The sequence below is a fragment of the Erythrolamprus reginae genome, chromosome 5 (genome assembly GCF_031021105.1).
Source record: "Erythrolamprus reginae isolate rEryReg1 chromosome 5, rEryReg1.hap1, whole genome shotgun sequence".
Lineage (NCBI taxonomy): Eukaryota > Metazoa > Chordata > Lepidosauria > Squamata > Dipsadidae > Erythrolamprus > Erythrolamprus reginae.
Window position 1 is genome coordinate 107,439,847 of NC_091954.1, and position 22,226 is coordinate 107,462,072.

The window sequence follows — 22,226 nt, forward strand, 5'->3', positions numbered from 1 at the left end:
ATGGTGGGTACATGCTCAGAATCATATTGTGGAAATCGATAAGTTTTCCCCTTCTGTTTTAGGGCTGTTCCTGATCTGTTGCACAGTCAGCAGTGTATATAGTTCATAAATAAAATAATAAAGGAGCACCTCTTCCATAAATGATAGGCCCTCCACATCATCTCTCTTTAGGCTCAGTGGTTCTCTTGCAATAATATTTCTTATATTTTTCATGCCAATCTATCTGTATTTATTAGGGGCACCTGTGACTGCTTCATTATAAAGGGTACAAGTAAAAGGAAGATGGAACTAAAAATGTGATTTACTACTGCTGTATATCTTTCCTTATATTTATCTATCAGTTAAGGATAGATGCATTAAACATGTATCATTTAAGGATGTATTAACTTGCATATGATGGCATACTTCACCTGTGTAAAAATTGAAATTTATTAAGCCTTAGGCCTCATATTGCTGATCCTGAACTCAGATGAAAGGAAGAAAGAATAGGCATGAGACTAGCCATTGTGTCCATAAAAATGTTCACTGCTACTGAAAAAAACAGATGCAATTCAGTCAGGTCTGATTGAAATCTTTGGAGAGCAACTATTTCCTAATGTACCCACAGCATCTTTCTCTAAACCAGACAAGGTTTTCTAACTGCATCTTAGTTGGGAACAGTATTGTGGCTAGCAAAGTATTTATTTTATTAACTTATTTAGTTTATCAAAACATGTACGAGATAACAGGTATAAGTATAAACGTGGACATGAACACAGGAAATAGGTATGAAAAAATGGGGACTTGGGATCTGGAAATGTTGTAAGAGTTTAGTTTTAACAGTAGTTAGTCATGTACCATGAATGAAAGGCTTTGCAGAAGTCTATGTAAATTGCGTCTATTGCTTCACCCTGGTCGAGTTGTGTGGTCCATATGTTTTTGTAGTGTAGGAGTTGCAGATTATAGGACATTTTTTTCCTGAAACCAAACTGCTTGTTAGAGAGTAGGTTATTTGTCTCTAATATCATCTGTATTATATTATGAACATAATATAACACAATATAATACAATATAATATACTACAATATAACACAATGCATAACATAACATAACATAACATAACATAACATAACATAACATAACATAACATAACATAACATAGATTTATTATATAGTACCATCTATATGATATGTTTGGGGTAGCTTACAAGAACCAGCTTGATGTAGGTAGTTATTAAGACACCAGGGTAGAAACCAGAAGGCCATGAGTCTATAGAGATTCTCAGCCCTCCAAGTCATGGTTGTCTCAAAGGTGCTTTTTTCAGCTTTTTGTTTTTTCTCTGAACATATATAACCTCCAAGGACACAGATAAACCTCCAGATGTTGTTGTTTTTGTTGTTGTTAGTTGCAAAGTTGTGTCCGACCCATAGCAACCCTATGGCCTTCCTGTTCTCTACCATCCTCTGGAGTCCATTTAAACTCACACCTACACCTTTAACAGCAATTCACATACTGTAATGGTCTATGAGAAAGACTTTGGGAGGCAGGAAGAAGAACCAAACTGGTCAACAAGCAATAAAAAAGATTTCTGAGTCCACAGAACGAAGGGAGGTATGCGAGGCATTTTGAAAGGAACTTTTGCTAGTTTTCTGGAGAATAAAAGAAAAGGAGGATAAATACTTTCAATCTTGCAAGATTGTAACAGTATAATTTTGCAATGGCAATATAGCTATGTTCATAGTTGTGCTTTCTGATTTTATCAGGGCTATTTTGAAGGATTCACATTCTCCTGCAGGAGAGAACTTGATAGCACATCAAATTCCCAAAGCCAGACTAAAAGCTATAAAAGGTCCTTTATAGCTTTTCAAAAACTCAGGAGAAGAGCACAATTTAATTGTTTCTGGCTAAGCAATAATGAAAGAATTAGTGATGGAAAACAGGTCAATAAAAGGTTCTGAATATAGCATAGGGCAGGTCCCACAGACTTGACCTTCTCCAGGTCCCATCAGCCAGGCAATGCCTCCTGGTGGGGCCTAGGAGGAGAGCCTTCTCTGTGGTGGTCCCGGCTCTCTGGAATCAACTCTCCCCAGAGATTCATACTGCCCCCACCCTCCCAGCCTTCCGTAGGGCCTTAAAAATGAATCCCTGCCGACAGGCTTGGGGCCACTGAATTTCAACATCTACCCCAGCATATGATTGAAACTATAATGTTAGGATAAATGTGGATGATTGGTTTTTTAAATGATTTTGGATTTTAGAATATGAATCAAGTTAGAATTTTTTACATGTTTTTAGAAATACAGAAAATAGTGTAAGGGCATACTAGATGGACCATAGGATCTTTTTCTGCCGTCAATCTTCTATGTTTCTATATTTCTATGATTATTGAGTATGGTAAGAGTGGCACGTGATTAAAGAAGAAATAAAATCAAATAATTAAAAATAGATCCATAGCCCTACAGTGGGAAAGTCACCATAAAATCATACCATTTTATGAGAAATATAATTTAGAACCAATGCCTTCTCCCTTTAGCCCTGTCCTGTGGGAAACACAATGAAATTAAGGTTGGTACTGTTCTGGTGTCTGGTAGAAATTTAGCAATTACAAATAACTCTTATTAAATGCATCATTTCATGAATAAAGAAACTCCATTTAGTTCTCTGCTTTCCTGTAATTCAAACACATTCCATACAGACACTCGGTCCGTTATCTCTCTTAGCTGCATATCTCACATTCCTTTTCCTGCTCCACTTAACAAGATTTATTTTCCTAACAGCATGACTTTGAAAAACAGCAGAACTGACTGTTAACAACACAGAATACTTTAGCTTACTTTAGCGCAGCAAAAACACATCCATTTTCCCTTCGGCAATGTTGAAACTCCACCCTTCTTCTCCACTGACCCCCTAACGTGCGAAATACATCACTACAGTATTTAACCCATTCCTCTCCTTAATTCCACGGAGAGGGGCGGCATACAAATCCAATTAAAAAAATAAATAAATAATAATAATAATAATAATAATATCTTCTTCCAGACCTCTGTTCTCTACGTTTTTGGGCCCTTCTGAATTTAGGGTTAACCCAGAGAGCATCTGATTCTCCCTCGCTAGATCCTGAACTCATAGCCCCATCCTGTGGCTGGCCTCCCACCTGTTCTACTACCTGTAACCCCGGGCCCCCCACTAATTCATAAATACTATCTGAATCCGAGTCCTCAATGTCTTCATCATCCTCCAACTGATCAGGAGTATGTACAAGAGGTAGCACTCAATCCACCTGACAAGTTTATCCCAAAGGTGTTTTTAAGAGGCAACTGGCCTTTTTATTTTAGCTTGAAGGCATTTCATTTCTCATCCAAGATGCTTCTCTACCATTTAGTCGGAACTGAAGAAAGCTTCTTGGTTAAGAAGCAAAACCAAGCTTGTTATGAGAGTAAAGATGGGGAAGGAATAAAGAAGGCAGAATTGCTCTGTGATGTTTTTTCTTTTTGGTTTGGTGAGCAGCATTTAAAGTCATCTGGATATGCCACATTCTAGGTTTTTGGCGATTCATGGTTCATGACAATAAATCTCAGCCCATTTATGTGTTTGATTCATTCAGCAGTGGCGGCCTGCATTGTATAAATTTAAACACTGTTTATGGCATGCTTGGGAAGATACTGAGTATTTTGTTATCTGTTTTGACATTTATATTGAATGCTTCTTGCTACGTACAGTTTCGAATCCTTGTAAGCACTTTGTAATTGTGTTAGAAATAATTTCCCTGCAACGATCAGCTATGTAGCAGCTGGTACCAGCAGCTCTCGCTATCCAACTTTGGTTATAAAAAATTGCTTTGATGGTTTTGCAGCAAACCACTTACAAATCTCTCTGGGAACTTAAAAAAGGAAAGATTGTATCCTGCCAAATGGAGCTTTAAGAGATTGGGCAGGGGGATCCCAACACACTCAGTTACATATTGTGCAGGGCAAAATCCTGTGCTGGATTTTGATTTTCTTTGTAGGAAGTAGATCTCCCAAACTTTCTGGAAATTACCAGAAATAGAGCACTTCAGAGCACTTATTATTATTATTATTATTATTATTATTATTATTATTATTATTAATTAGATTTGTATGCCACCCCTCTCCGTAGACTTGGGGCGGCTCACAGCGCAATAAAACAATACATAACAAATCTAATAATTTACAATTTAAAATATTTAAAAAACCCCATTATTAAGCAAACATACATACAGTCATACCATACATAAATTGGATAGGCCCGGGGGAGATGTTTCGATTCAACTCATGCCTGACGACAAAGGTGGGTTTTGAGGAGTTTACGAAAGGCAAGGAGGGTAGGGGCAGTTCTAATCTCTGGGGGGAGCTGGTTCCAGAGAGTTGGGGCCGCCACAGAGAAGGCTCTTCCCCTGGGGCCCGCCAACTGGCATTGTTTAGTTGACAGGACCCGGAGAAGGCCCACTTTGTGGGACCTAATTGGTCGCTGGGATTCGTGCAGCAGAATTGGAAGGAACTTCCAATTCTTCTAGTCCAACCCCTGCTTGATCAGGAGGCCCTACTCCATTTCAAATAAATAGTTGTCCAGTCTCTTTTTGAGAGCCTTCCAGAGGCAAGTTGATCCATTGGTTGATTGCTCTCACGATTAGAAAATACTAAAAAAAGCTTCTGCACATACACCAAAGCAAAAAACAAGATGGCAATGCCTATTGGCACAGGGGCGTGGCACAGTAATTCAAATAATGTACTGTATATCTAAAGTTTCGCATTTGTACCATTACTGTGCATTACTTTCTGGGCAACCCTCGTGTACGTGTGTGTGTGTGTGTGTGGGTATGAAGGTCTTGGCGTATTTGGGTTTCATCCCGTGTAAGTTTCAGGGATTCCTGGCGACGTTTCGACGAGGTCCCACTTGTCATCTTCAGGCTGGTGCTTTTGGGCGAGCAAAGCACACAGCCAAAAGCACCAGCCTGAAGATGACGAGTGGGAACTCATTGAAACGTCGCCAGGAATCCCTGAAACTTACATGGGAAGAAACCCGAATATGCCAAGACCTTCATACCTGTAGCTGATACAGGAAATGAGCCTGTAGCCTAGAGGCTAAGGTTTCTGCCCTACAAGTTATAGCCCCAGGTTCAAAACCCAGTAAGGGTGTGGCTACCTGATGAAGGCAAATAAGCCCAAAATAGATCTATAGTAGTCCATGTTTTTGCTGAATTTTAAAATGAAAGGACACTAGGATAGATCTATTTTGGCCTTGTTCTGGCTTCATCAGCTAGCCATACCCTCACTGGGATTTGAACTTGCAGCCTTTGCCTTGTAAAGCAGAGAATTAACCTCTAGGCTATGGGATCTCATCCTTTCAGCTTTGTACCAGGAAAGTGCTATATGGTTTTTTTCTGTTGAATCACCCTGGTATACCCAAATATGGGAGGAGCTTAATGCTTCCTTTTATCTCTCAGCCCAACCCAGGGCCATTTCCAAGGCAGTTAATTAATTTATTCATAGCCGACACACTATATTCTGTATGTGTAACATGTTTTTGCTGAATTTGAAAATTAAGGGAGACTAGGATAGATCTATTTCAGCCTTGTTCTGGCCTCATCAGTTAGCGATACCTTAACTGGGATTTGAAATACACACACACACTTGTAGATTTTCACGGGTACAGGTATAAAGGGCTTGGCATATTCCAGTTTTTTCCTGTGTAAGTTTCAGAGATTCCTGGCAATATTTTGAGTGGGACCTTGTCGAAACGTTGCCAGGAATCTCTGAAACTTACACGGGAAGGACCTCGAATATGCCAAGACCTTCACCCCCACCCCCACACACCCACACACCCAATACATATTGTATTAAGTATAGGTGTGTGTACATTAAATTAAATACTTTCCACTTAGGGTAGTTTGCAGGTTTGTAAAGTAGATTGAATATAGTTGACATACTACTAATAATAAAGGATTGGAATTGGATTAGATTTGGATTAAATTGGATTAGATTTTATTAGATGTGGTAACAGGATTATATTGTCAATTCTTCTCAGGTTTCCCAATTAGAGGCCACAAGCAGAAACATTATCACCTTTCATTAGTGCATTAGTTACATCACTCTCTTAGAAAACTATTTATTTATTTATTTATTTACTTGCTTGCTTGCTTATTTATTAGATTTGTATGCTGCCCATCTCCGTAGACTTGGGGCGGCCTTAATTCATAGCCTTAAAACATGGCCTTAAGAGTGTGCTATTTATGTCATAGGTTGACTAACATAAAGAGAAGGCCCGTATCTTGTCCGGAAACTTTGGTTGATAAAATAATTTGGTGGCTGGTGGATCTGGAGCAAAATTCAAAAGGAAATGCTGTGTCTATTCTTAAGGCACTGTACTGGATGCCAATTTGTTTCTTGGCAAAATATAAATGTGTGATTATTCCCTTTAAAGCTCTAAATCAGGGGTGTCCAACCATAGCAATTTTAAGACTGATGGACGTCAACTCTCAGAATTTCCAATGGCTTGGGTATTCTGGAAGTTATAATCCACATGTCTTAAAAGTTGCCAGGGTTAGAGGCACTTGCTCTAAAAGGCTAAGGTTCAGGTTCTTTTTGTATGAACCTATAGATTAATTCACAAAATAAGGAGGGTCTTTCTCGGCGGCCTCCAGAACCCGAACCCGAACTTCAGAAGGTGACAGCTGGGCGGCGGTGCTTCTTGGCGGCCTCCTGAAGCCGAATGCCGAGAAGCCCCCCGGCTGTTTTAAAAGGTGACATTTTGCAATTTTTTCCCCTTTGCACGCATTAATCGCTTTTACATTGTTTCCTATGGGAAACAATGTTTTATCTTACGAACTTTTCACCTTACGAACCTACTTCTGGAACCAATTAAGTTTGTAAGACGAGGTATTACTGTATATATATATATATATTCCAAAAAGTGATGGTATTTTTGGAGCTTATGATCCAGATTTTATGTTTCAGGATAGTCTTCGCTATGTTAGTCCTGCCCAGATGTGATGAAATGCAATGCTCTGAATTTTAGTGAGTATGCTCCAAGTAATCCCAACAGAATAACAGAACAACAGAGTTGGAAGGGATCTTGGAGGTCTGTTTATCTGGAGTATCCCAGGCTAGAGAAGGCTCCATCAGGAGAGGGAACGCTTACCCATTTTCCCCCCCAATGCATTACATTTGTCATACTCCCATCAAAAGCACGGTGGTGACCACTGTTTGGTGGCAGGATAAGTTGAGCCTCAGTTCCCATGATTTTTTAGAGGAGACAGGAAAGGAAATTCTTCAACCTGAGGTTCTCTTACTGTATTGAATTGCAAAGTTTATCATCCTGAGCCAACATGGATTTGAGAAAGGTTGGTGCATGGTATGAATGCTTTCTGTGCCTTCACATGAATGGATCATATGACTAACAATCATATTTTATAACACATTAGGGCATTATTGGCAAATCTTTTAGGCAGCGAGTGCTGAAATGGGAGGGCACCAGCACTGGGTTGCTCCCAGTTTGACTGGTTCTTAGAACCGGTATCGGTGGTGGTGGGAAGCTCTGCCCACCCACTCAGGCTGCTTCTCCGCATATGCAGAAGCTTCTCTGCATGCACAGAAGTGTCGAGAGCATGCACACAAACTAGTGGCAATCTAATTTAGAATCTACCACTGGAGCACACAGTAATGGGTGAACGCCAGAAACTGGAAGACCAGGTGACTACTGGGCATGTGTGCACTGGGAAGCTGAGCATCCCGTTTTCCAGCATGTGCATGCGCGCTGGTCACCTGGTCTTCTGGTTTCCAGCATACCCATGTGTGTGCCAGGGAGCTGCTCTTCTGGTTTCTGGTGCTCCTGCTGGCCGGCGCGCATGTGTGTATTGGAACGAGTAATGGGCAGCCAAAATTTTTACTGCCACACTATGGGTGTGGCTTATTTTGTGGGTGTGGATTAATGGTCATGTGACTGGGTAGGAGTGGCTTGCCAGCCATGTGATTAGGTGGAGTGCTTGAACGATCATCATTGTTCAAGTGAACTATTAAGTCCTTGACTTTCAACCTTATCAGTGTCGCTCGCTGGGGTGACAATTTGCTTCGCGTTTCCTGCGCTCTATTTCCTGGGTCGCCCCCCCTGCCTCAGGCTGGGTAGCTAGGTGAATGGGTGCTGCCATAAGCATAAATGCTGCCAGCGCTGCTTCCACCCACACCTTCTGCTTGCATTTCAGACAGGAGGTAGCCGTGTGAGGCTGGAGGGGAGCCAGGTAGGAGAGAGGGAAGCTCGTCCGAGGCCAGGAAGGAGGAAAGAGGAAAAAAGCAAGGAGTTCAGCAAAAAAGGAGAGTTGAGCCGAGACCAGTAATCCAGGAAGTGACAGCTGCCAATCAGCTGGAACTGCGCACACATCTTCATTTCTGCCAGTGGAACTCTGTTCCACCCCATCCTGCCTGCTGCCCACCCCTGATTGGAACCCAGAAAACCAAAAGGCAACGACTGCAGTGATGGCCTGCTACCAGAACAGCAAAATGCTACATTCCAGTAGCGATTTTTGGGATGCATGCGCAGCTGTGCGCCCCTGACTTGTGCACATTTGCCCCGTGTGAGATTTGGCTTCTGTGCATGCACAGCAGGCAAAATATCACACTAAGATACTTTCGTGAGTGAGATTTCAGTGGTTTTCACTGATTTTCTGCTTCTGTGCAGAAGGCAAATCTCATGTGATGGGTGCGTGCATGCCCTTCAGAATCATGCATGCCCACAGCAGCTTTGGAGGGCACACCAGTAGCACCGAAGACGGCAGGCCTTTGCTGGACGGCTGGTGTACCTGGAGAGATGGCTCTGCATTAGCATGTGTGCCATACATTTGCCATCAATGCATTAGGGCATGGGTTGGCAAAGTTGGCTCTTCTATGACATGTGGACTTCAACTCCCAGAATTCCTGAGCTAGCATGACTGGCTCAGGAATTCTGGGAATTGAAGTCCACATGTCATAGAAGAGCCAACTTTGCCTACCCCTGCATTAGGGCATTAGTAGCACTTGATTTTTCTATTTGGCCACAAATGTACATTGAGTAGAACAACCTTCTGCAATATGAATGCCCTTCAAATGTGTGGAATTTGCATGCATTATTTTTAGCAAGGGGTATCTGTGGAATTCTGATTGTTGGAAGTCCACGTATTTTGAGGGCAACTGGGTTGTAGAAGACTGAACTCTGCTTTGTTTAAAAAGCAGGTAAGTAAAAATAAAGGCTACCTTTTCAGGAAAAAATGAATCTGAACCTGTTGGAATACAGTAATACCTCATGATACGAACTTAATTGGTGCAAGGAGGAGGTTCGTAAGACGAAAGGTTCGTAAGACGAAACATTGTTTCCCATAGGAAACAATGTAAAGTCAATTAATCCGTGCAACCAAAACCCCCCCCCGCAAAAAAACGGCTTTCCAGCTGTTTTAAAAGGTGACAGCCGGCCTGGGGGGCTTCCCAGCACCCCCCCGAACCTGGGTTCGGGGTTCGGGGGGGTGCTGGCAAGCCCCCCAGGCCAGCTGTCACCTTTTAAAACACCCGCACCGCTTCGCAGCTGTCTCCTGAAGCCGAACGCTAAAGCCGAACTTCCGCGTTCGGCTTCGGGAGACAGCTGCGAAGCGGCGTGGGTGTTTTAAAAGGTCGCAGCTGGCCTGGGGGCTTCTCAGCAACCTCCCGAACCGAACCCGGGGTTCAGCAAAATTTTGCCTCTTCTTACGAACTTTGTTCGAGTTACGAACCGGCGTTCGGGAGGCTTCTGGGAAGCCCCGCCGCCCGGCTGTTACCTTTTAAAACAGCCGCGCGGCTTCCCAGCAGTCTCCGAACGCAGGTTCGTAACTCGAAAAAAGTTCGTAAGAAGAGGCAAAAATTTTCTGAACCCCGGGTTCGTATCACGAGTTGTTCGTAAGACGAGGGGTTCGTATCTTGAGGTACCACTGTACTTCCTTTTAAATCTCTGTTAGGTCTTAGCATCTGTATGCCATCACTACGCTATCAACAATGTGCAATGATTAACTAGTGATTCTATTGTTTGTTTGGAATTTGCTTTTTATTACAATTCTGTGTGGTGCAATACAACCAATTTCTAGTAATAATAGTATCCATTTTACCCTAGATCAGGGGTAGGCAAAGTTGGCTCTTCTATGACATGTGGACTTCAACTCCCAGAGTTCCTGAGCTAGCATGATTGGCTGAGGAATTCTGGGAGTTGAAGTCCACAAGTCATACAAGAGCCAACTTTCCCTACCTCTGTCCAAGAGCAGTGTTTCCCAACCTTGGCAACTTGAAGATATCTGGACTTCAACTCCCAGAATTCCCCAGCCAGCGAATGCTGGCTGGGGAATTCTGGGAGTTGAAGTCCAGATATCTTCAAGTTGCCAAGGTTGGGAAACACTGCCCTAGAGTATCAATGCAAACTGCTTTTATGTGGGTTCCATTCCCCCCCCTGAATATTTGGTTGGTTGGTTGGGGACTCTGTAGCAACATTAGATTTTTTTAAAAAGAAAACCCTTTCTTCTTCCTCTTCCTCCTCTTCCTCTTCTTTTTTATCTATTTTTTCTTTCTTTCTTTCTTTTCAGAAGGTAACAGGGGCATCTGGTGGAGCTTTACCAAAAAGGAGAAACACCAAGCTATTTTTAGGTATTGTAAAAGAGCTGTTTTCACATCCTTCTTCTAACTAACCTAGGTGCATGCGTTTTTATGTCTTGAGTTTTGATTCACACTGGGTTAAGTGCAAATTCTATAGCTGATGGGGGAGGCTTTTAAATTTTATAAAAGTGTATAATTTTTTTAAATTAAAAAAAAATCACTTTATAAGCTGCAGTCCTGTGGAGGGATTCCATTATTGCGTTGACAATTTATCATTTATGTACTGTTTGTTCCCCGCCCCACTTGCTGTACCCTACAAACATTTTGCATGACTTAGTAAATTTAATTATGAATCCTTTCTTTGTGTTGCTGAAAAGGTCCCACAGAAAGAGTGGGAGAGGCTAACTTCCGACTCTTGAGTCGGTCTTTGCTTGTTGAACACAACTTCTTTGTTCTGAATAAATCAATAACTCATTTTCTTTTCTTTTTTAAAAATATTTTTATTGTTTTTCTTTAAACAGACAAGACAGACAACATTTAACATTTAAAGGAGCTACCATTGCTCCGCTCGTCATAGAAGTCTAACTAATACAAAAAAGAAAAATCTAACTCTAGTCAGATCAATACAGAAATACAATTTATAATATTCTACATTCTTATTAATTTTACCTCTATGTTTCCTGGGCATGTTTAATTTATGCATGGTATGTCTGTGTGTGCGTCTGTTAGCATATGGGGTTTTTTAAATATTTAAATATTTTTAAATTTGTCTGTTTACTTATGATTTGTTTCTACATGTTGTGAGCCGCCCCGAGTCTTCAGAGAGGGGCGGCATACAAATCTAAGTAATAAATAAATAAATAAATAATTCATATAACTCAAATGAGTTCTCATAACTATAATTTTTTTCGATTTATTTCTAAAATATCATTTTGATATTATAATTAAACTACCGTAGTTAAAGTCAATTAATTAAACAAATAAGAAAAATTGCATTTAAAATTTCTAAAATTACAAAAAACCTCTATGATTATAGTGTTTTTAATCTACTTCTTTATATCTATTATAACAATATTATAAAATAATTAAAATCACTTATTCAATCTAAAAACCTTATCCTTTTAATTTCTTAATATTCTACTATATACTGTATATACCTATATTCAATTTAATAAATTTAATAAACACATTTTCTATCTTTCTCAGTGCTGAGAATTTGGTGGCTTTTGTCGGGATTAAATGCGGTGTTTATAAATCCACATTTGCTTTTCTGAAATCAGTAGGGTGTAAGTTGATAGAGGTCACTATAATGTGCATGTTTGTGCTTGTAAGTTATCCGTTTTAGTTATCACCCTTGTTATTTATTGCCACCAGCAAGCAGAAGAAGTGCTTAATTTGGGCTGCAAAAGAAAATAAGACCCCATCTTATTTTTGGAGAAAAATGTATATCTCAGAAAATTTGTGGTTCTAAAGAAGCCCCTAAAGGCAGAAATGCACCCACAATTCTCAAATAGTAAGATTAAGTCTAGACAACAATGCTCCTGGGTCCTGAGGTTAAATAACAAAGAAGGAGTTTGCTGGCTGCTTTAATTCTTTGGAATTTTCCTAAAGAGCAACAGCTGCAGTGCAGAAAAAAAAAGGGGGTGACAGATTTAATCTTCTCAAGCTGTGGGGAAAAAAAAACCTTCCAGGTTTTTCAGGAAGTATTATCACACCCACCAATTAAGTAGAGCAGTGTTTCCCAACCTTGGCAACTTGAAGATATTTGGACTTCAACTCCCAGAATTCCACAGCCAGCGAATGCTGGCTGGGGAATTCTGGGAGTTGAAGTCCAGATATCTTCATGTTGCCAAGGTTGGGAAACACTGAAGTAGAGAAAGAGTGCTGGAAAAAAACCCCAATGCTATATTTTAGTTTGGTTTTTCATGTATTCAAATAAAAGCTTGCGTAGAGTTCAGGAAGTTTTTCTTCTGATTATCTAATTATCACCAGGGATGCTCTGATGATTGATTGGTCCCATTGTCTTGAAGCCTACTCACATCAATGGGATGTGGAGTTACAAGTTGCTAGGAATTAGCCAGGAGATAGTCATACTGTGAAAAGTGCCACTATCCCAAGAATGAAATATTTTGGGGAAATATTAAAAAAGGCAGCATATTACATTATATTACGTTATATTATATTTCCCTAAAAGAGAAATGAAGAAACATGTTTTTAGAGGCAGAAAGCAGTCTTTCTTAATAGTCCACCGCAGATGCCAGCATTTAAGACATAAAGAGCTTATTGAAAAGAGGAAGCCAACTGTCTAGATGGCTCCATCCATAAGCAAAGCAAATACTGCCAGCAGACACCCGTTCAAGACAGGATATTGCGAAACCCCTTGCAGCAAAGTTTGACAGCTAACAAAAACAGAATGGTAGGATTAGAATAAGCAGCCCCTCACCCAAGAGCTAACACAGGACAAAAGCCATTAGCCACAATAGGAATTGCCCAATACCCTTTCAGAGTCCCTTCATTGCACAACCCTCCAGAACTGGCAATAAAGCAATCTGTAACTCTTCTATCCCAGGCTTTTCAGATTGAAACAAATGGTTAAAACCCATGAATGAAGCTTTGATTTACACTCCTTATTTGAAAAAATCCCAGCATTTTACAAGCAGAATGCAGGTTTTAAACATTCAGGGGATATTTTTCTCTGCTGCGAAGTTATCAGATAAGCTTCCGGGAAAGGCACCAGCTTCAGGCCTAATTGCATTCCAGCAAGATAAAACAATGAGTCAGAGAATATAAAATACAGCTCACCACATTATGAGAGGCTGGCGGCTTCTAGCAAAGAACTTTTGCAAAGCAGAAATCAGGTCTTTTGGGGGGCATTTTCTAGAACCCCAGATGTTACACAACATCCATGTAATCAACATCGAAACTCCACCTAGAACTTCCCAAGATCCTTTGCTTTTATACCTGCTGGGAGTGGTCAGCAAATCTGTTGGGCAGAGCTACTTGGCCCATAACCTGTTGGACAGAGTGATAGTTTTGCACACACAGAAGTTAACCCACCAAGTTAACCACTATACTTAATTGAACTCTTCAATGAAACACAGCAGCAGACTTTCTTGTAAAAATATATTTACTTCTCTTTTATCAAACTGCTTCTCTAAATAAACTATCATACAATACTAGTATATAACTCTTATAATATCCACCACTGCAACCACTAAGCACTAACCACTAAATTACAAACCACTCTATCACAAACCACTCAGTATCAAAACACTCTCTGTAACAAACCACTCTGGAACAAACCACACCCTGCAAGGGTGTTCCTTTTTATATAGGATACAGCCAATCAGGTTGCAGCACAATTAGCAAACTCATGATTCCGTGCTGATTATGGCTTACATCAGCCTCTCCCATGGTTACAAACCATTTACAGTAATACCTCGTCTTACGGACTTAATTGGTTCCAGGACGAGGTTCGTAAGGTGAAAAGTTCATAAGATAAAACAATGTTTCTCATAGGAATCAATGGAAAAGCCAATACAGTGATCCCACGAGTTTCGCGATCTCGATCTTTGCGAAATGCTATATCGCGATTTTTTCACCCGATGACGTCACTCCCTTCCTTTCTCATCTTTCTTTCTCTCTCTCTTTCTCTATCTTGCTTCTTCCTCTCTCACACTCTCTTCCTCCCTCTCTCATCTCTTTCTTTCCTTCTCTCTCTTTCTCTATCTCTCCCCCTCTTGCTCTCGAGCGGCGGGCGGCACCCAGGGAAGGTTCCTTCGGCCGCCTAGCAGCTGATCTGCTTGGCAGCGCAGTAGCAGCGAGGAGCCGAAGATGGGGTTTCCCCTTTGCGTGGGCAACGGGGAAACCCCATCTTCGGCTCCTCGCTGCTACTGCGCTGCCGAGCAGATCAGCTGATAGGCGGCCGAAGGAACCTTCCCTGGGTCTTCAACTCCCAGAGCGGTGGACAAGCGGCGGGTGGACAAGTGGCGGGCGGACAAGAAAAGCGGCGGCCGGACAAGCGGACAAGCGGCGGACAAGCGGCGGCCGGACAAGCGGCGGACAAGCGGCGGGCGGACAAGAAAAGCGGCGGCTGGACAAGCAGAAAAGCGGCGGCCGGACAAGCGGAAAAGCGGCGGACAAGCGGCGGCCGGACAAGCGGAAAAGCGGCGGACAAGCGGCGGCTGGACAAGCGGCGGAAAAGCGGCGGCCGGACAAGAAAAGCGGCGGCCAGACAAACGGAAAAGCGGCGGACAAGCTGAAAAGCGCCGGACAAGCGGACAAGCGGCGGACAAGCTGAAAAGCGGCGGACAAGCGGGCAGGCAGGCGGCTCCTCAGCTGCTGGGTCTTCCCAGGTGCGGAAGTAAAAACATCATCTGCGCATGAGCGGCCATGGAAAAAGGGGCGCGCATGCGCAGATGGTGTTTTTACTTCCGCACCACTACATCCCGAAAAATCGATTATTGTGAGGGGTCTTGGAACGGAACCCTCGCGATAATCGGGGGATCACTGTAATGTGTGCAAGCCCATTAGGAAAATCTAAAACATTAAGGCTTAAAAAAAACCAAAAACGGCGGGCAGACGAAGCTGAGTCGAACGGAGTGGGGGGAGGGACAGCCAGAGGTGGCAAGAGGTGGCAGTCCCAACGAAAGAAGGCAAAAAGAGCCTCTCTTGAGCTCCATGGGCCTTTCCCTCCTGTTTTTTCCCACCCCATTCTGCTCATTTCACCCACAGCTTTCTCCTGTCTTGAGCTCCATGAGTCCCTCCCGTTTTTGCCCACCCCCGTTCTGCTCATTTCACCCACAGCTTTTTCCTCTCTTGAGCTCTATGAGTCTTTTCCCCATGCAGTTTGGAAGGGGGGAGTTTGTTGCTGGGATTCAAAGCAGTGCTGGCAAAAATGAAAGGAATCCCAAGGAGAGGAGCCTCAGGGAATTCCCATCGCTTCGGGGCATCCCAGGGGCGGCTGCTCAGGTTCGTAAGATGAAAATAGTTCGGAATAAGAGGCAAAAAAATCTTAAACACTGGGTTCCTATCATGAAAAGTTTGTATGAAGAGGGGTTCATAAGACGAGGTATCACTGTACTTGCATTGTGATATTACCTTCAGAAATGAACTTATTTCTGACAAAAACCCCTAGAGTTAAAGCTACAAAATTACTTCCTTTTACCATACAAGTGTTGTTGTCTGCTTTGTAACCTCCTGAATCTAGCATCTAAGAGTGGCTCATCCACTCTAATGTCTTCCTCCTCCTCAGACTGTGACCAATCCCACATTGACATATCTGCCCCCTCTGGTGGTTCCTCAGGTACATCAAGGTCTATTACTCCATTACCCCCTCTGCATCAGCTGGTAACCCCACTGGCCCAGGGTATCCAGAGGGGCCTGGCTCATCCTCCTCAGAATCTGACATTAGCAGAGGTGGAGCACGCACAACAGTAATCTACCTCTATTTATAGTTCATGGTCTCGGCTGGAAATTAAAGCCCATAATTCTTGCATCTAGTTGAGAATTGTTTCCTTACAATAGGGCAATGTTCTTCAGACCGAGAGAGAAATACTGCCAAAATGCAGGCTCTCTTGGGCTAAAGTTGATATGAGTATAATTAATGTAGTTGAGTATGATTAATGTAATGCAATTAATGTGCTTATTCTCTATGGGTTTAATAGAGTAAGTGTGTGTGTAATATGTTTTAAGAGTCTACAAGAGCGGGCAGCTGTAATTAATAATAATGAGCCTCTTTTGGCATATTAAAAATGGCAGTATGATGGCCACTTTGCAGGCTTTGGTTCATAATCCCTGGCTATTTTTTCTTACCCTTGACTTATGGACATAAGTTAACTGAGCCCTAAATTTCCGTTGCTAAGTAAGACAGTTTTGCCTCATTTTACAGCCTTTCTTTCCACAAGTGTTAAGTGAGTCACTGCTGTGTTAAGTTAGTATCCCGGTTGTTAAGAGAACCTGTCTTTCCCTTTGACTTTTGTTTGTGAAAAGGTCTTCTCAGAAATGGATCATACCATCCCTGAGACACTGCAATCGTCATAAAATAGATGCTGGTTGTCTAAGGTCCGAATTTCGATCAAGTGACCACCGGGATGCTGCAACAGTCCTAAGTGTGAAAAACGATCATGAGTCACTTCTGTGACCCCCCCCCCCAGTGTTGTTGTAACATCACAGATGGTCACTAAAGTCACTAAAGGCCTTCTCCGGGTCCCGTCGACTAAGCAATGTCGTCTGGCAGGGCCCAGGGGAAGAGTCTTCTCTGTGGCGGCCCCGGCCCTCTGGAACCAACTCCCCTCGGAGATCAGAACTGCCCCCACCCTCCTTGCCTTTCGTACGTTGTTGAAAACTCGCCTTTGCCGCCAGGCATGGTGAAATTGACACCTCCCCTAACTACTGTTTTATGTATGGTTTGATTGGGTTGTGTGATTATTTTATTAATAAGGTTTTTAAATTGTGTTTTTAGATATTGGATTTGTACTTTGTTATTATTATTGTGAGCTGCGCCAAGTTCTCGGAGAGGGGCGGCATACAAATCTAATATATTATTATTATTATTATTATTATTATTATTATTATTATTATTATTATTTCCGCTACTGGAACGGTGATCCCAACTGATCCTGGGTGTATCTTCCTTTCCCTTCTCCCCTTCCTTGAATGCAACAAGTCCTCTTTTTTGGCAGCCCAATTGGGGATCTAATAATCCCGCTATAATTAGCACATTCACTTAGCAACGTTTAAACCTGATCTGGACATGCCTGTTGGCGCAGCCTTTCTTTTCCTTTCCCCCCTCCCAGCCGGTCAGCTAACTCCAGGGTTTCGGCCGTCTGCCTGAAGCTGAAGTTGCAGCTGCTGTTTTCAGTCAGATGGCAACGAACGTTTGTCATCGTCCTAACACCGGGGAGTGACGCTCGCTGTTCAGCTTGGTCAGATGGTAGACCGAAGAAAATCCCACCCACCCCATTGAGAGCTTGCCCCAAAATAACAGCTTCCCCATCCCCTCTCTCCTGCGCCTGGCCCCTGCGTCACCTCACTCTTTGTGGGCTGCCAGCAGGCCTTATTTTGCTTTGCCTGCTGTGGCCTCTTCTCTTTTCTCGTGTCATTTGGTGGCGTCTCTGTAGAAGACGCCACCAGTTTTAATTGAGAATTCTGATTCAGCTTCGGAGAGCTTCCAGCCCCTTAGACGGGAAATAGTCTCTACTCTTGACATTAGCACCTCTTTCTTTCTTTCTTTCTTTCTTTCTTTCTTTCTTTCTTTCTTTCTTTCTTTCCTTCCTTCCTTCCTTCCTTTCTTTCTCTCTGTCTGTCTCTGTCTCTCTCCTTCCTTCCTTCCTTCCTTCCTTCCTTCCTTCCTTTCTCTCTGTCTCTGTCTCTCTCCTTCCTTCCTTCCTTCCTCTCTGTCTCTGTTTCTCTCCTTCCTTCCTTCCTTCCTTTCTCTCTGTCTCTGTCTCTCTCCTTCCTTCCTTCCTTCATTTCTCTCTGTCTCCTTCCTTCCTTCCTTCCTTCCTTCCTTCCTTCCTTTCTCTCCGTCTCTGTCTCTCTCCTTCCTTCCTTCCTTCCTTCCTTCTTTCCTTCTTTATTTATTTTCTTTTTACAGAAATCCCTCGTTACTTCGCGGTTCATCTTTTGCAGATTCCCTACTTCATGGGATTTCAAAGGGGGATTAAATCCATTAAATCCATTGAAAATTTTAAATCCATTAAAAATTCATAAAATTCTTCTACAGTACTACTGTACTCTATTAAAGACACTGGTAGTATATCACATGTAGTTCCAGCTGAGAAACATTATAGAATGACTGTTTAATGCAAAGGGTGGGTTTTAAAAGTCCAAATACTCGTTAAATGCATAAAAAAATATCTTTCCTCTACTTCACGGAGTGGTCTTGAAACACATCCCCAGCGAAAAACGAGGGATCACTGTAAATATTTTTATTAATTTTCCACTTTTAAAAGAGAAAACACAGAAGAAAATCAAAAGAAAATTAAATTAAATCAATAGTATATACAGATATTAGTGTTATATTAGCATTAAAGTCACTATATTTATATTATAATTATACACCAGACTATAATTTGTCTCAAGTATATAAATTAGTACATGCTTTTTTCTCATTAACAAATTAATTTCATATATACTTCAATGATTTATCATGCAGGCTATATTACCCTTCCCCTTCCAAAAATTGTAAAGTTTATATTTTATTTATTACATACTTCAAAATATTTTAAAAAGTAAAAATAATAAACAGATTAAAATTATTAAAACAACTGTAAAGCAAAACTAACCTACCTATACCTTTCTTTATCTTAACACATATTTTATTGTTGTATATATTTTCCCAAGTAATCCTTTATGATTATGTGTTACTGCTTTTCTTCAATAAGAACATCTATCATCTATCCATTGACTTTCGTTTCTATGCGACTTAGTATTACAGTGTTCCCTCGATTTTCGCAGGGGATGCGTTCCGAGACCGCCCGCGAAAGTTGAATTTCCGCGAAGTAGAGATGCAGAAGTAAATACACTATTTTTGGCTATGAACAGTATCACAAGCCTTCCCTTAACACTTTAAACCCCTAAACTGCAATTTCTCATTCCCTTAGCAACCATTTAGATTATTACTCACCATGTTTATTTATTAAAGTTTATTTTTTTAAAAAACTATTAAAGGCGGATGAAAGTTTGGCGATGACCTATGACGTCATCGGGTGGGAAAAACCATGGTATAGGGAAAAAAACAGCAAAGTATTTTTTAATTAATATTTTTGAAAAACCGTGGTATAGACGTTTCGTGAAGTTTGAACCCGCAAAAATTGAGGGACCACTGTACAATACTGTAATGGTTATGTTCTATCTCTCTAAATGTATGTATGTATGTATGTATGTATGTATGTATGTATGTATGTATGTATGTTTGTTTGATTTCTATGCCGTCCTTCTCAAGGCGACTCCGGATGGCGTACATAACAATATATGTAAGAAATACAATTATTTTTGAAAAGAACTATACAAAATTACTAAAAAAAAATCTAGAAAACCCCCATGTTCCGTCACCCACATTCATCCAATTCAATCATTCATAATATTGGCCGGAAACAATCTCGTCACTCACGGTCCCCATGCCCTCCAGCAGAGGTGGATCTTCAGAGCTTTACGAAAGACCAGGAGGGAGGGGGCGGTACGGATCTCGAGAGGGAGTTCGTTCCAGAGGACTGGAGCCACCACAGAGAAGGCTCTTCCCTTAGGCCCCACCAGCCGACATTGTCTGGCCAACGGGACCTGGAGAAGGCCAACTCTGTTGGACCTAACCAGGCGCTGGGGTGCATGAGGCAGGAGATGGTCCAGAAGGTAGTCTGGTTCTAAGCAATGTAGGGCTTTGTGGGTCATAACCAGGTTAAATCCATGGAGGAGTTGATGCTTTCTGAGCTTTGCTTACAGATGTCCCAAAGCCCTTTTTCCAAAAAGCTTTTTTTCCTCCTTAAAAATGTTTTGCTTCTCATCCAAGACACTTCTTCAGTTCAGAACTGAAAAAGCTTCTTGGATGAGAAGCAATATGTTTTCAAGAAAAAAAACCCCTAACAAAGTTTCCAGTTTCTTTTTGGAAAAATAACTTTGGGAAAACCATGACCTGGGTGATTGACACTCTCCATAAACATTGACTTACCCAATGTTTATTTATTAATTTTTACAGATTAAAAATTAATATACATCACAATAGTCTTTTACAGATCACAGCCCATTTCATTATATTTCTTATTTACGTATCTATATTCAATGTATTTCATTCAAGAAAATAAGATAGGTATGGTAATTAAGATGAATAGATAGTAGATACATACAATTATAAATGTGCAGAGGTATCAATAGATAGGCATAACAGGTAGATAGAGAGGTAGGTATGTCAATGGCTTTCTCTATTTATCCATCTGTCTTTGTGTTCCCTTAAACATTATCTATATCGTGTTCATATGTTTACCTGTTTTTCTGTACATTAACACATTGTATCATAATAGTTTGTTTCTATCCTCAATCCATTTATACCAATTGTTCCATGTCTCATCAAATTCTTTTTTGTTTATTCTCTTAATTTCATAGTCATTTTGTCCATTTCTACGCATTTGTAGATTTTGTTTACAGTGTTGTTTTTCGATGGGGTCCTTTCATTTTTCCATAATTGGGCATAGGATATTCTAGCTACAATTATTATATGTGTTATTAGATATTGAGTTTTTTCTGAGTTTTTGGAGTTTTTTTTCTTCCAAATTCCTTAATAGCATGCCTTCAGGGGTAAATCCAATTTCCTCCTTTGTAATTTCTGATAGCTGCCTATGTACAGTGATACCTCGTCTTACAAACGCCTCATCATACAAACATTTCGAGATACAAACCCGGGGTTTAAGATTTTTTTGCCTCTTCTTACAAACTATTTTCACCTTACAAACCAACCGCCACCACTGGGATGCCCCGCCTCTGGACGTCCGTTGCCAGCGAAGCACCCGTTTTTGCGCTGCTGGGATTCCCCTGAGGCTCCCTTCCATGAGAAACCCCACCTCTGGACTTCCGTGTTTTTGTGATGCTGCAGGGGAATCTCAGCAGGGGAATCCCAGCAGCGCAAAAACTGGCACTTCGCTGGCAACAGGAGGTGGGGTTTCCCATGGAGGGGAGCCTCAGGGGAATCCCAGCAGCGCAAAAACGGGCACTTCGGCTGGCAAAAGGGGTGAATTTTGGGCTTGCACGCATTAATAGCTTTTCCATTGATTCCTATGGGAAACATTGTTTCATCTTACAAACTTTTCACCTTAAGAACCTCATCCCGGAACCAATTAAGTTTGTAAGATAAGGTATCACTATATTGTGTTCCAAAATCGTTTCGCTTTGGGGCAAGACCACCACAAGGGAAAGAAGGACTTACCAGATGTTTCATTACCTGGTTTGTGTCTGAGATTGGTACCTAGTTGGGTAATGAAACATTTATAAGCCAACAGCCATGCTCAGAGAATGCCAAAGATTTGACAGTTCAATTCTGAGCCACAAATATTCTCTTCTTTTTTGGCATTTCTATTCTCTTCTTTTTTGGCATTTCTGAATTCCTTTTAATGAAATGCGCTGATGGCAGTGGAACATCTGCGAAAGAAGAAACGGAATGAGACTGTAGGCATTTTGAGGAGCTTGCCAACGTTGGAAAAGAAGCCTTTATTCAAAATAACTTCTGGGTCATACAAGTGTAAAAACAATCTTCTGGAGAACTATCTATTTCTATATATATAATGTGGAAATATACAGTACATACACTCATAGGGCTACTTCTACTGTTTCATCACAAATGGAGGGAAGACTAAAACACATGAAGAACGGTTGCAGGAATTGCGTATGTCTAGTTTAATGAAAAGAAGCACTAAGGGTAACATAGTAATGTTCCAATATTTCATCAAAATATAGAGCAGCGGTGGCGCAGTGGGTAGCGTGCAGCACTGCTGGCTACTTCAGTTAACTGCTATCTGTAGTTCAGCAGTTCAAATCTCACAACCGGCTCAAGGTTGACTCAGACTTCAATCCTTCCGAGGTGGGTAAAATGAGGACCCAGATTGTTGGGGGCAATATGCTGATTCTTTAAACCGCTTACAGAGGGCTGTAAAAGCACTATG

At 41.4% G+C, this 22,226-nt stretch overlaps 1 protein-coding gene across 1 annotated transcript in view; it reads left to right on the forward strand.

Annotated features, from left to right (window-relative positions):
* USP13 (ubiquitin specific peptidase 13) overlaps window positions 1-22,226 on the forward strand; it is a 106,631-nt gene that overhangs the window by 28,866 nt on the left and 55,539 nt on the right. Inside the window, exon 3 of the mRNA XM_070753674.1 lies at window positions 10,569-10,629. Coding sequence (XP_070609775.1) covers window positions 10,569-10,629 — 61 coding nt within the window. The remainder of the gene's footprint in view (window positions 1-10,568; window positions 10,630-22,226) is intronic.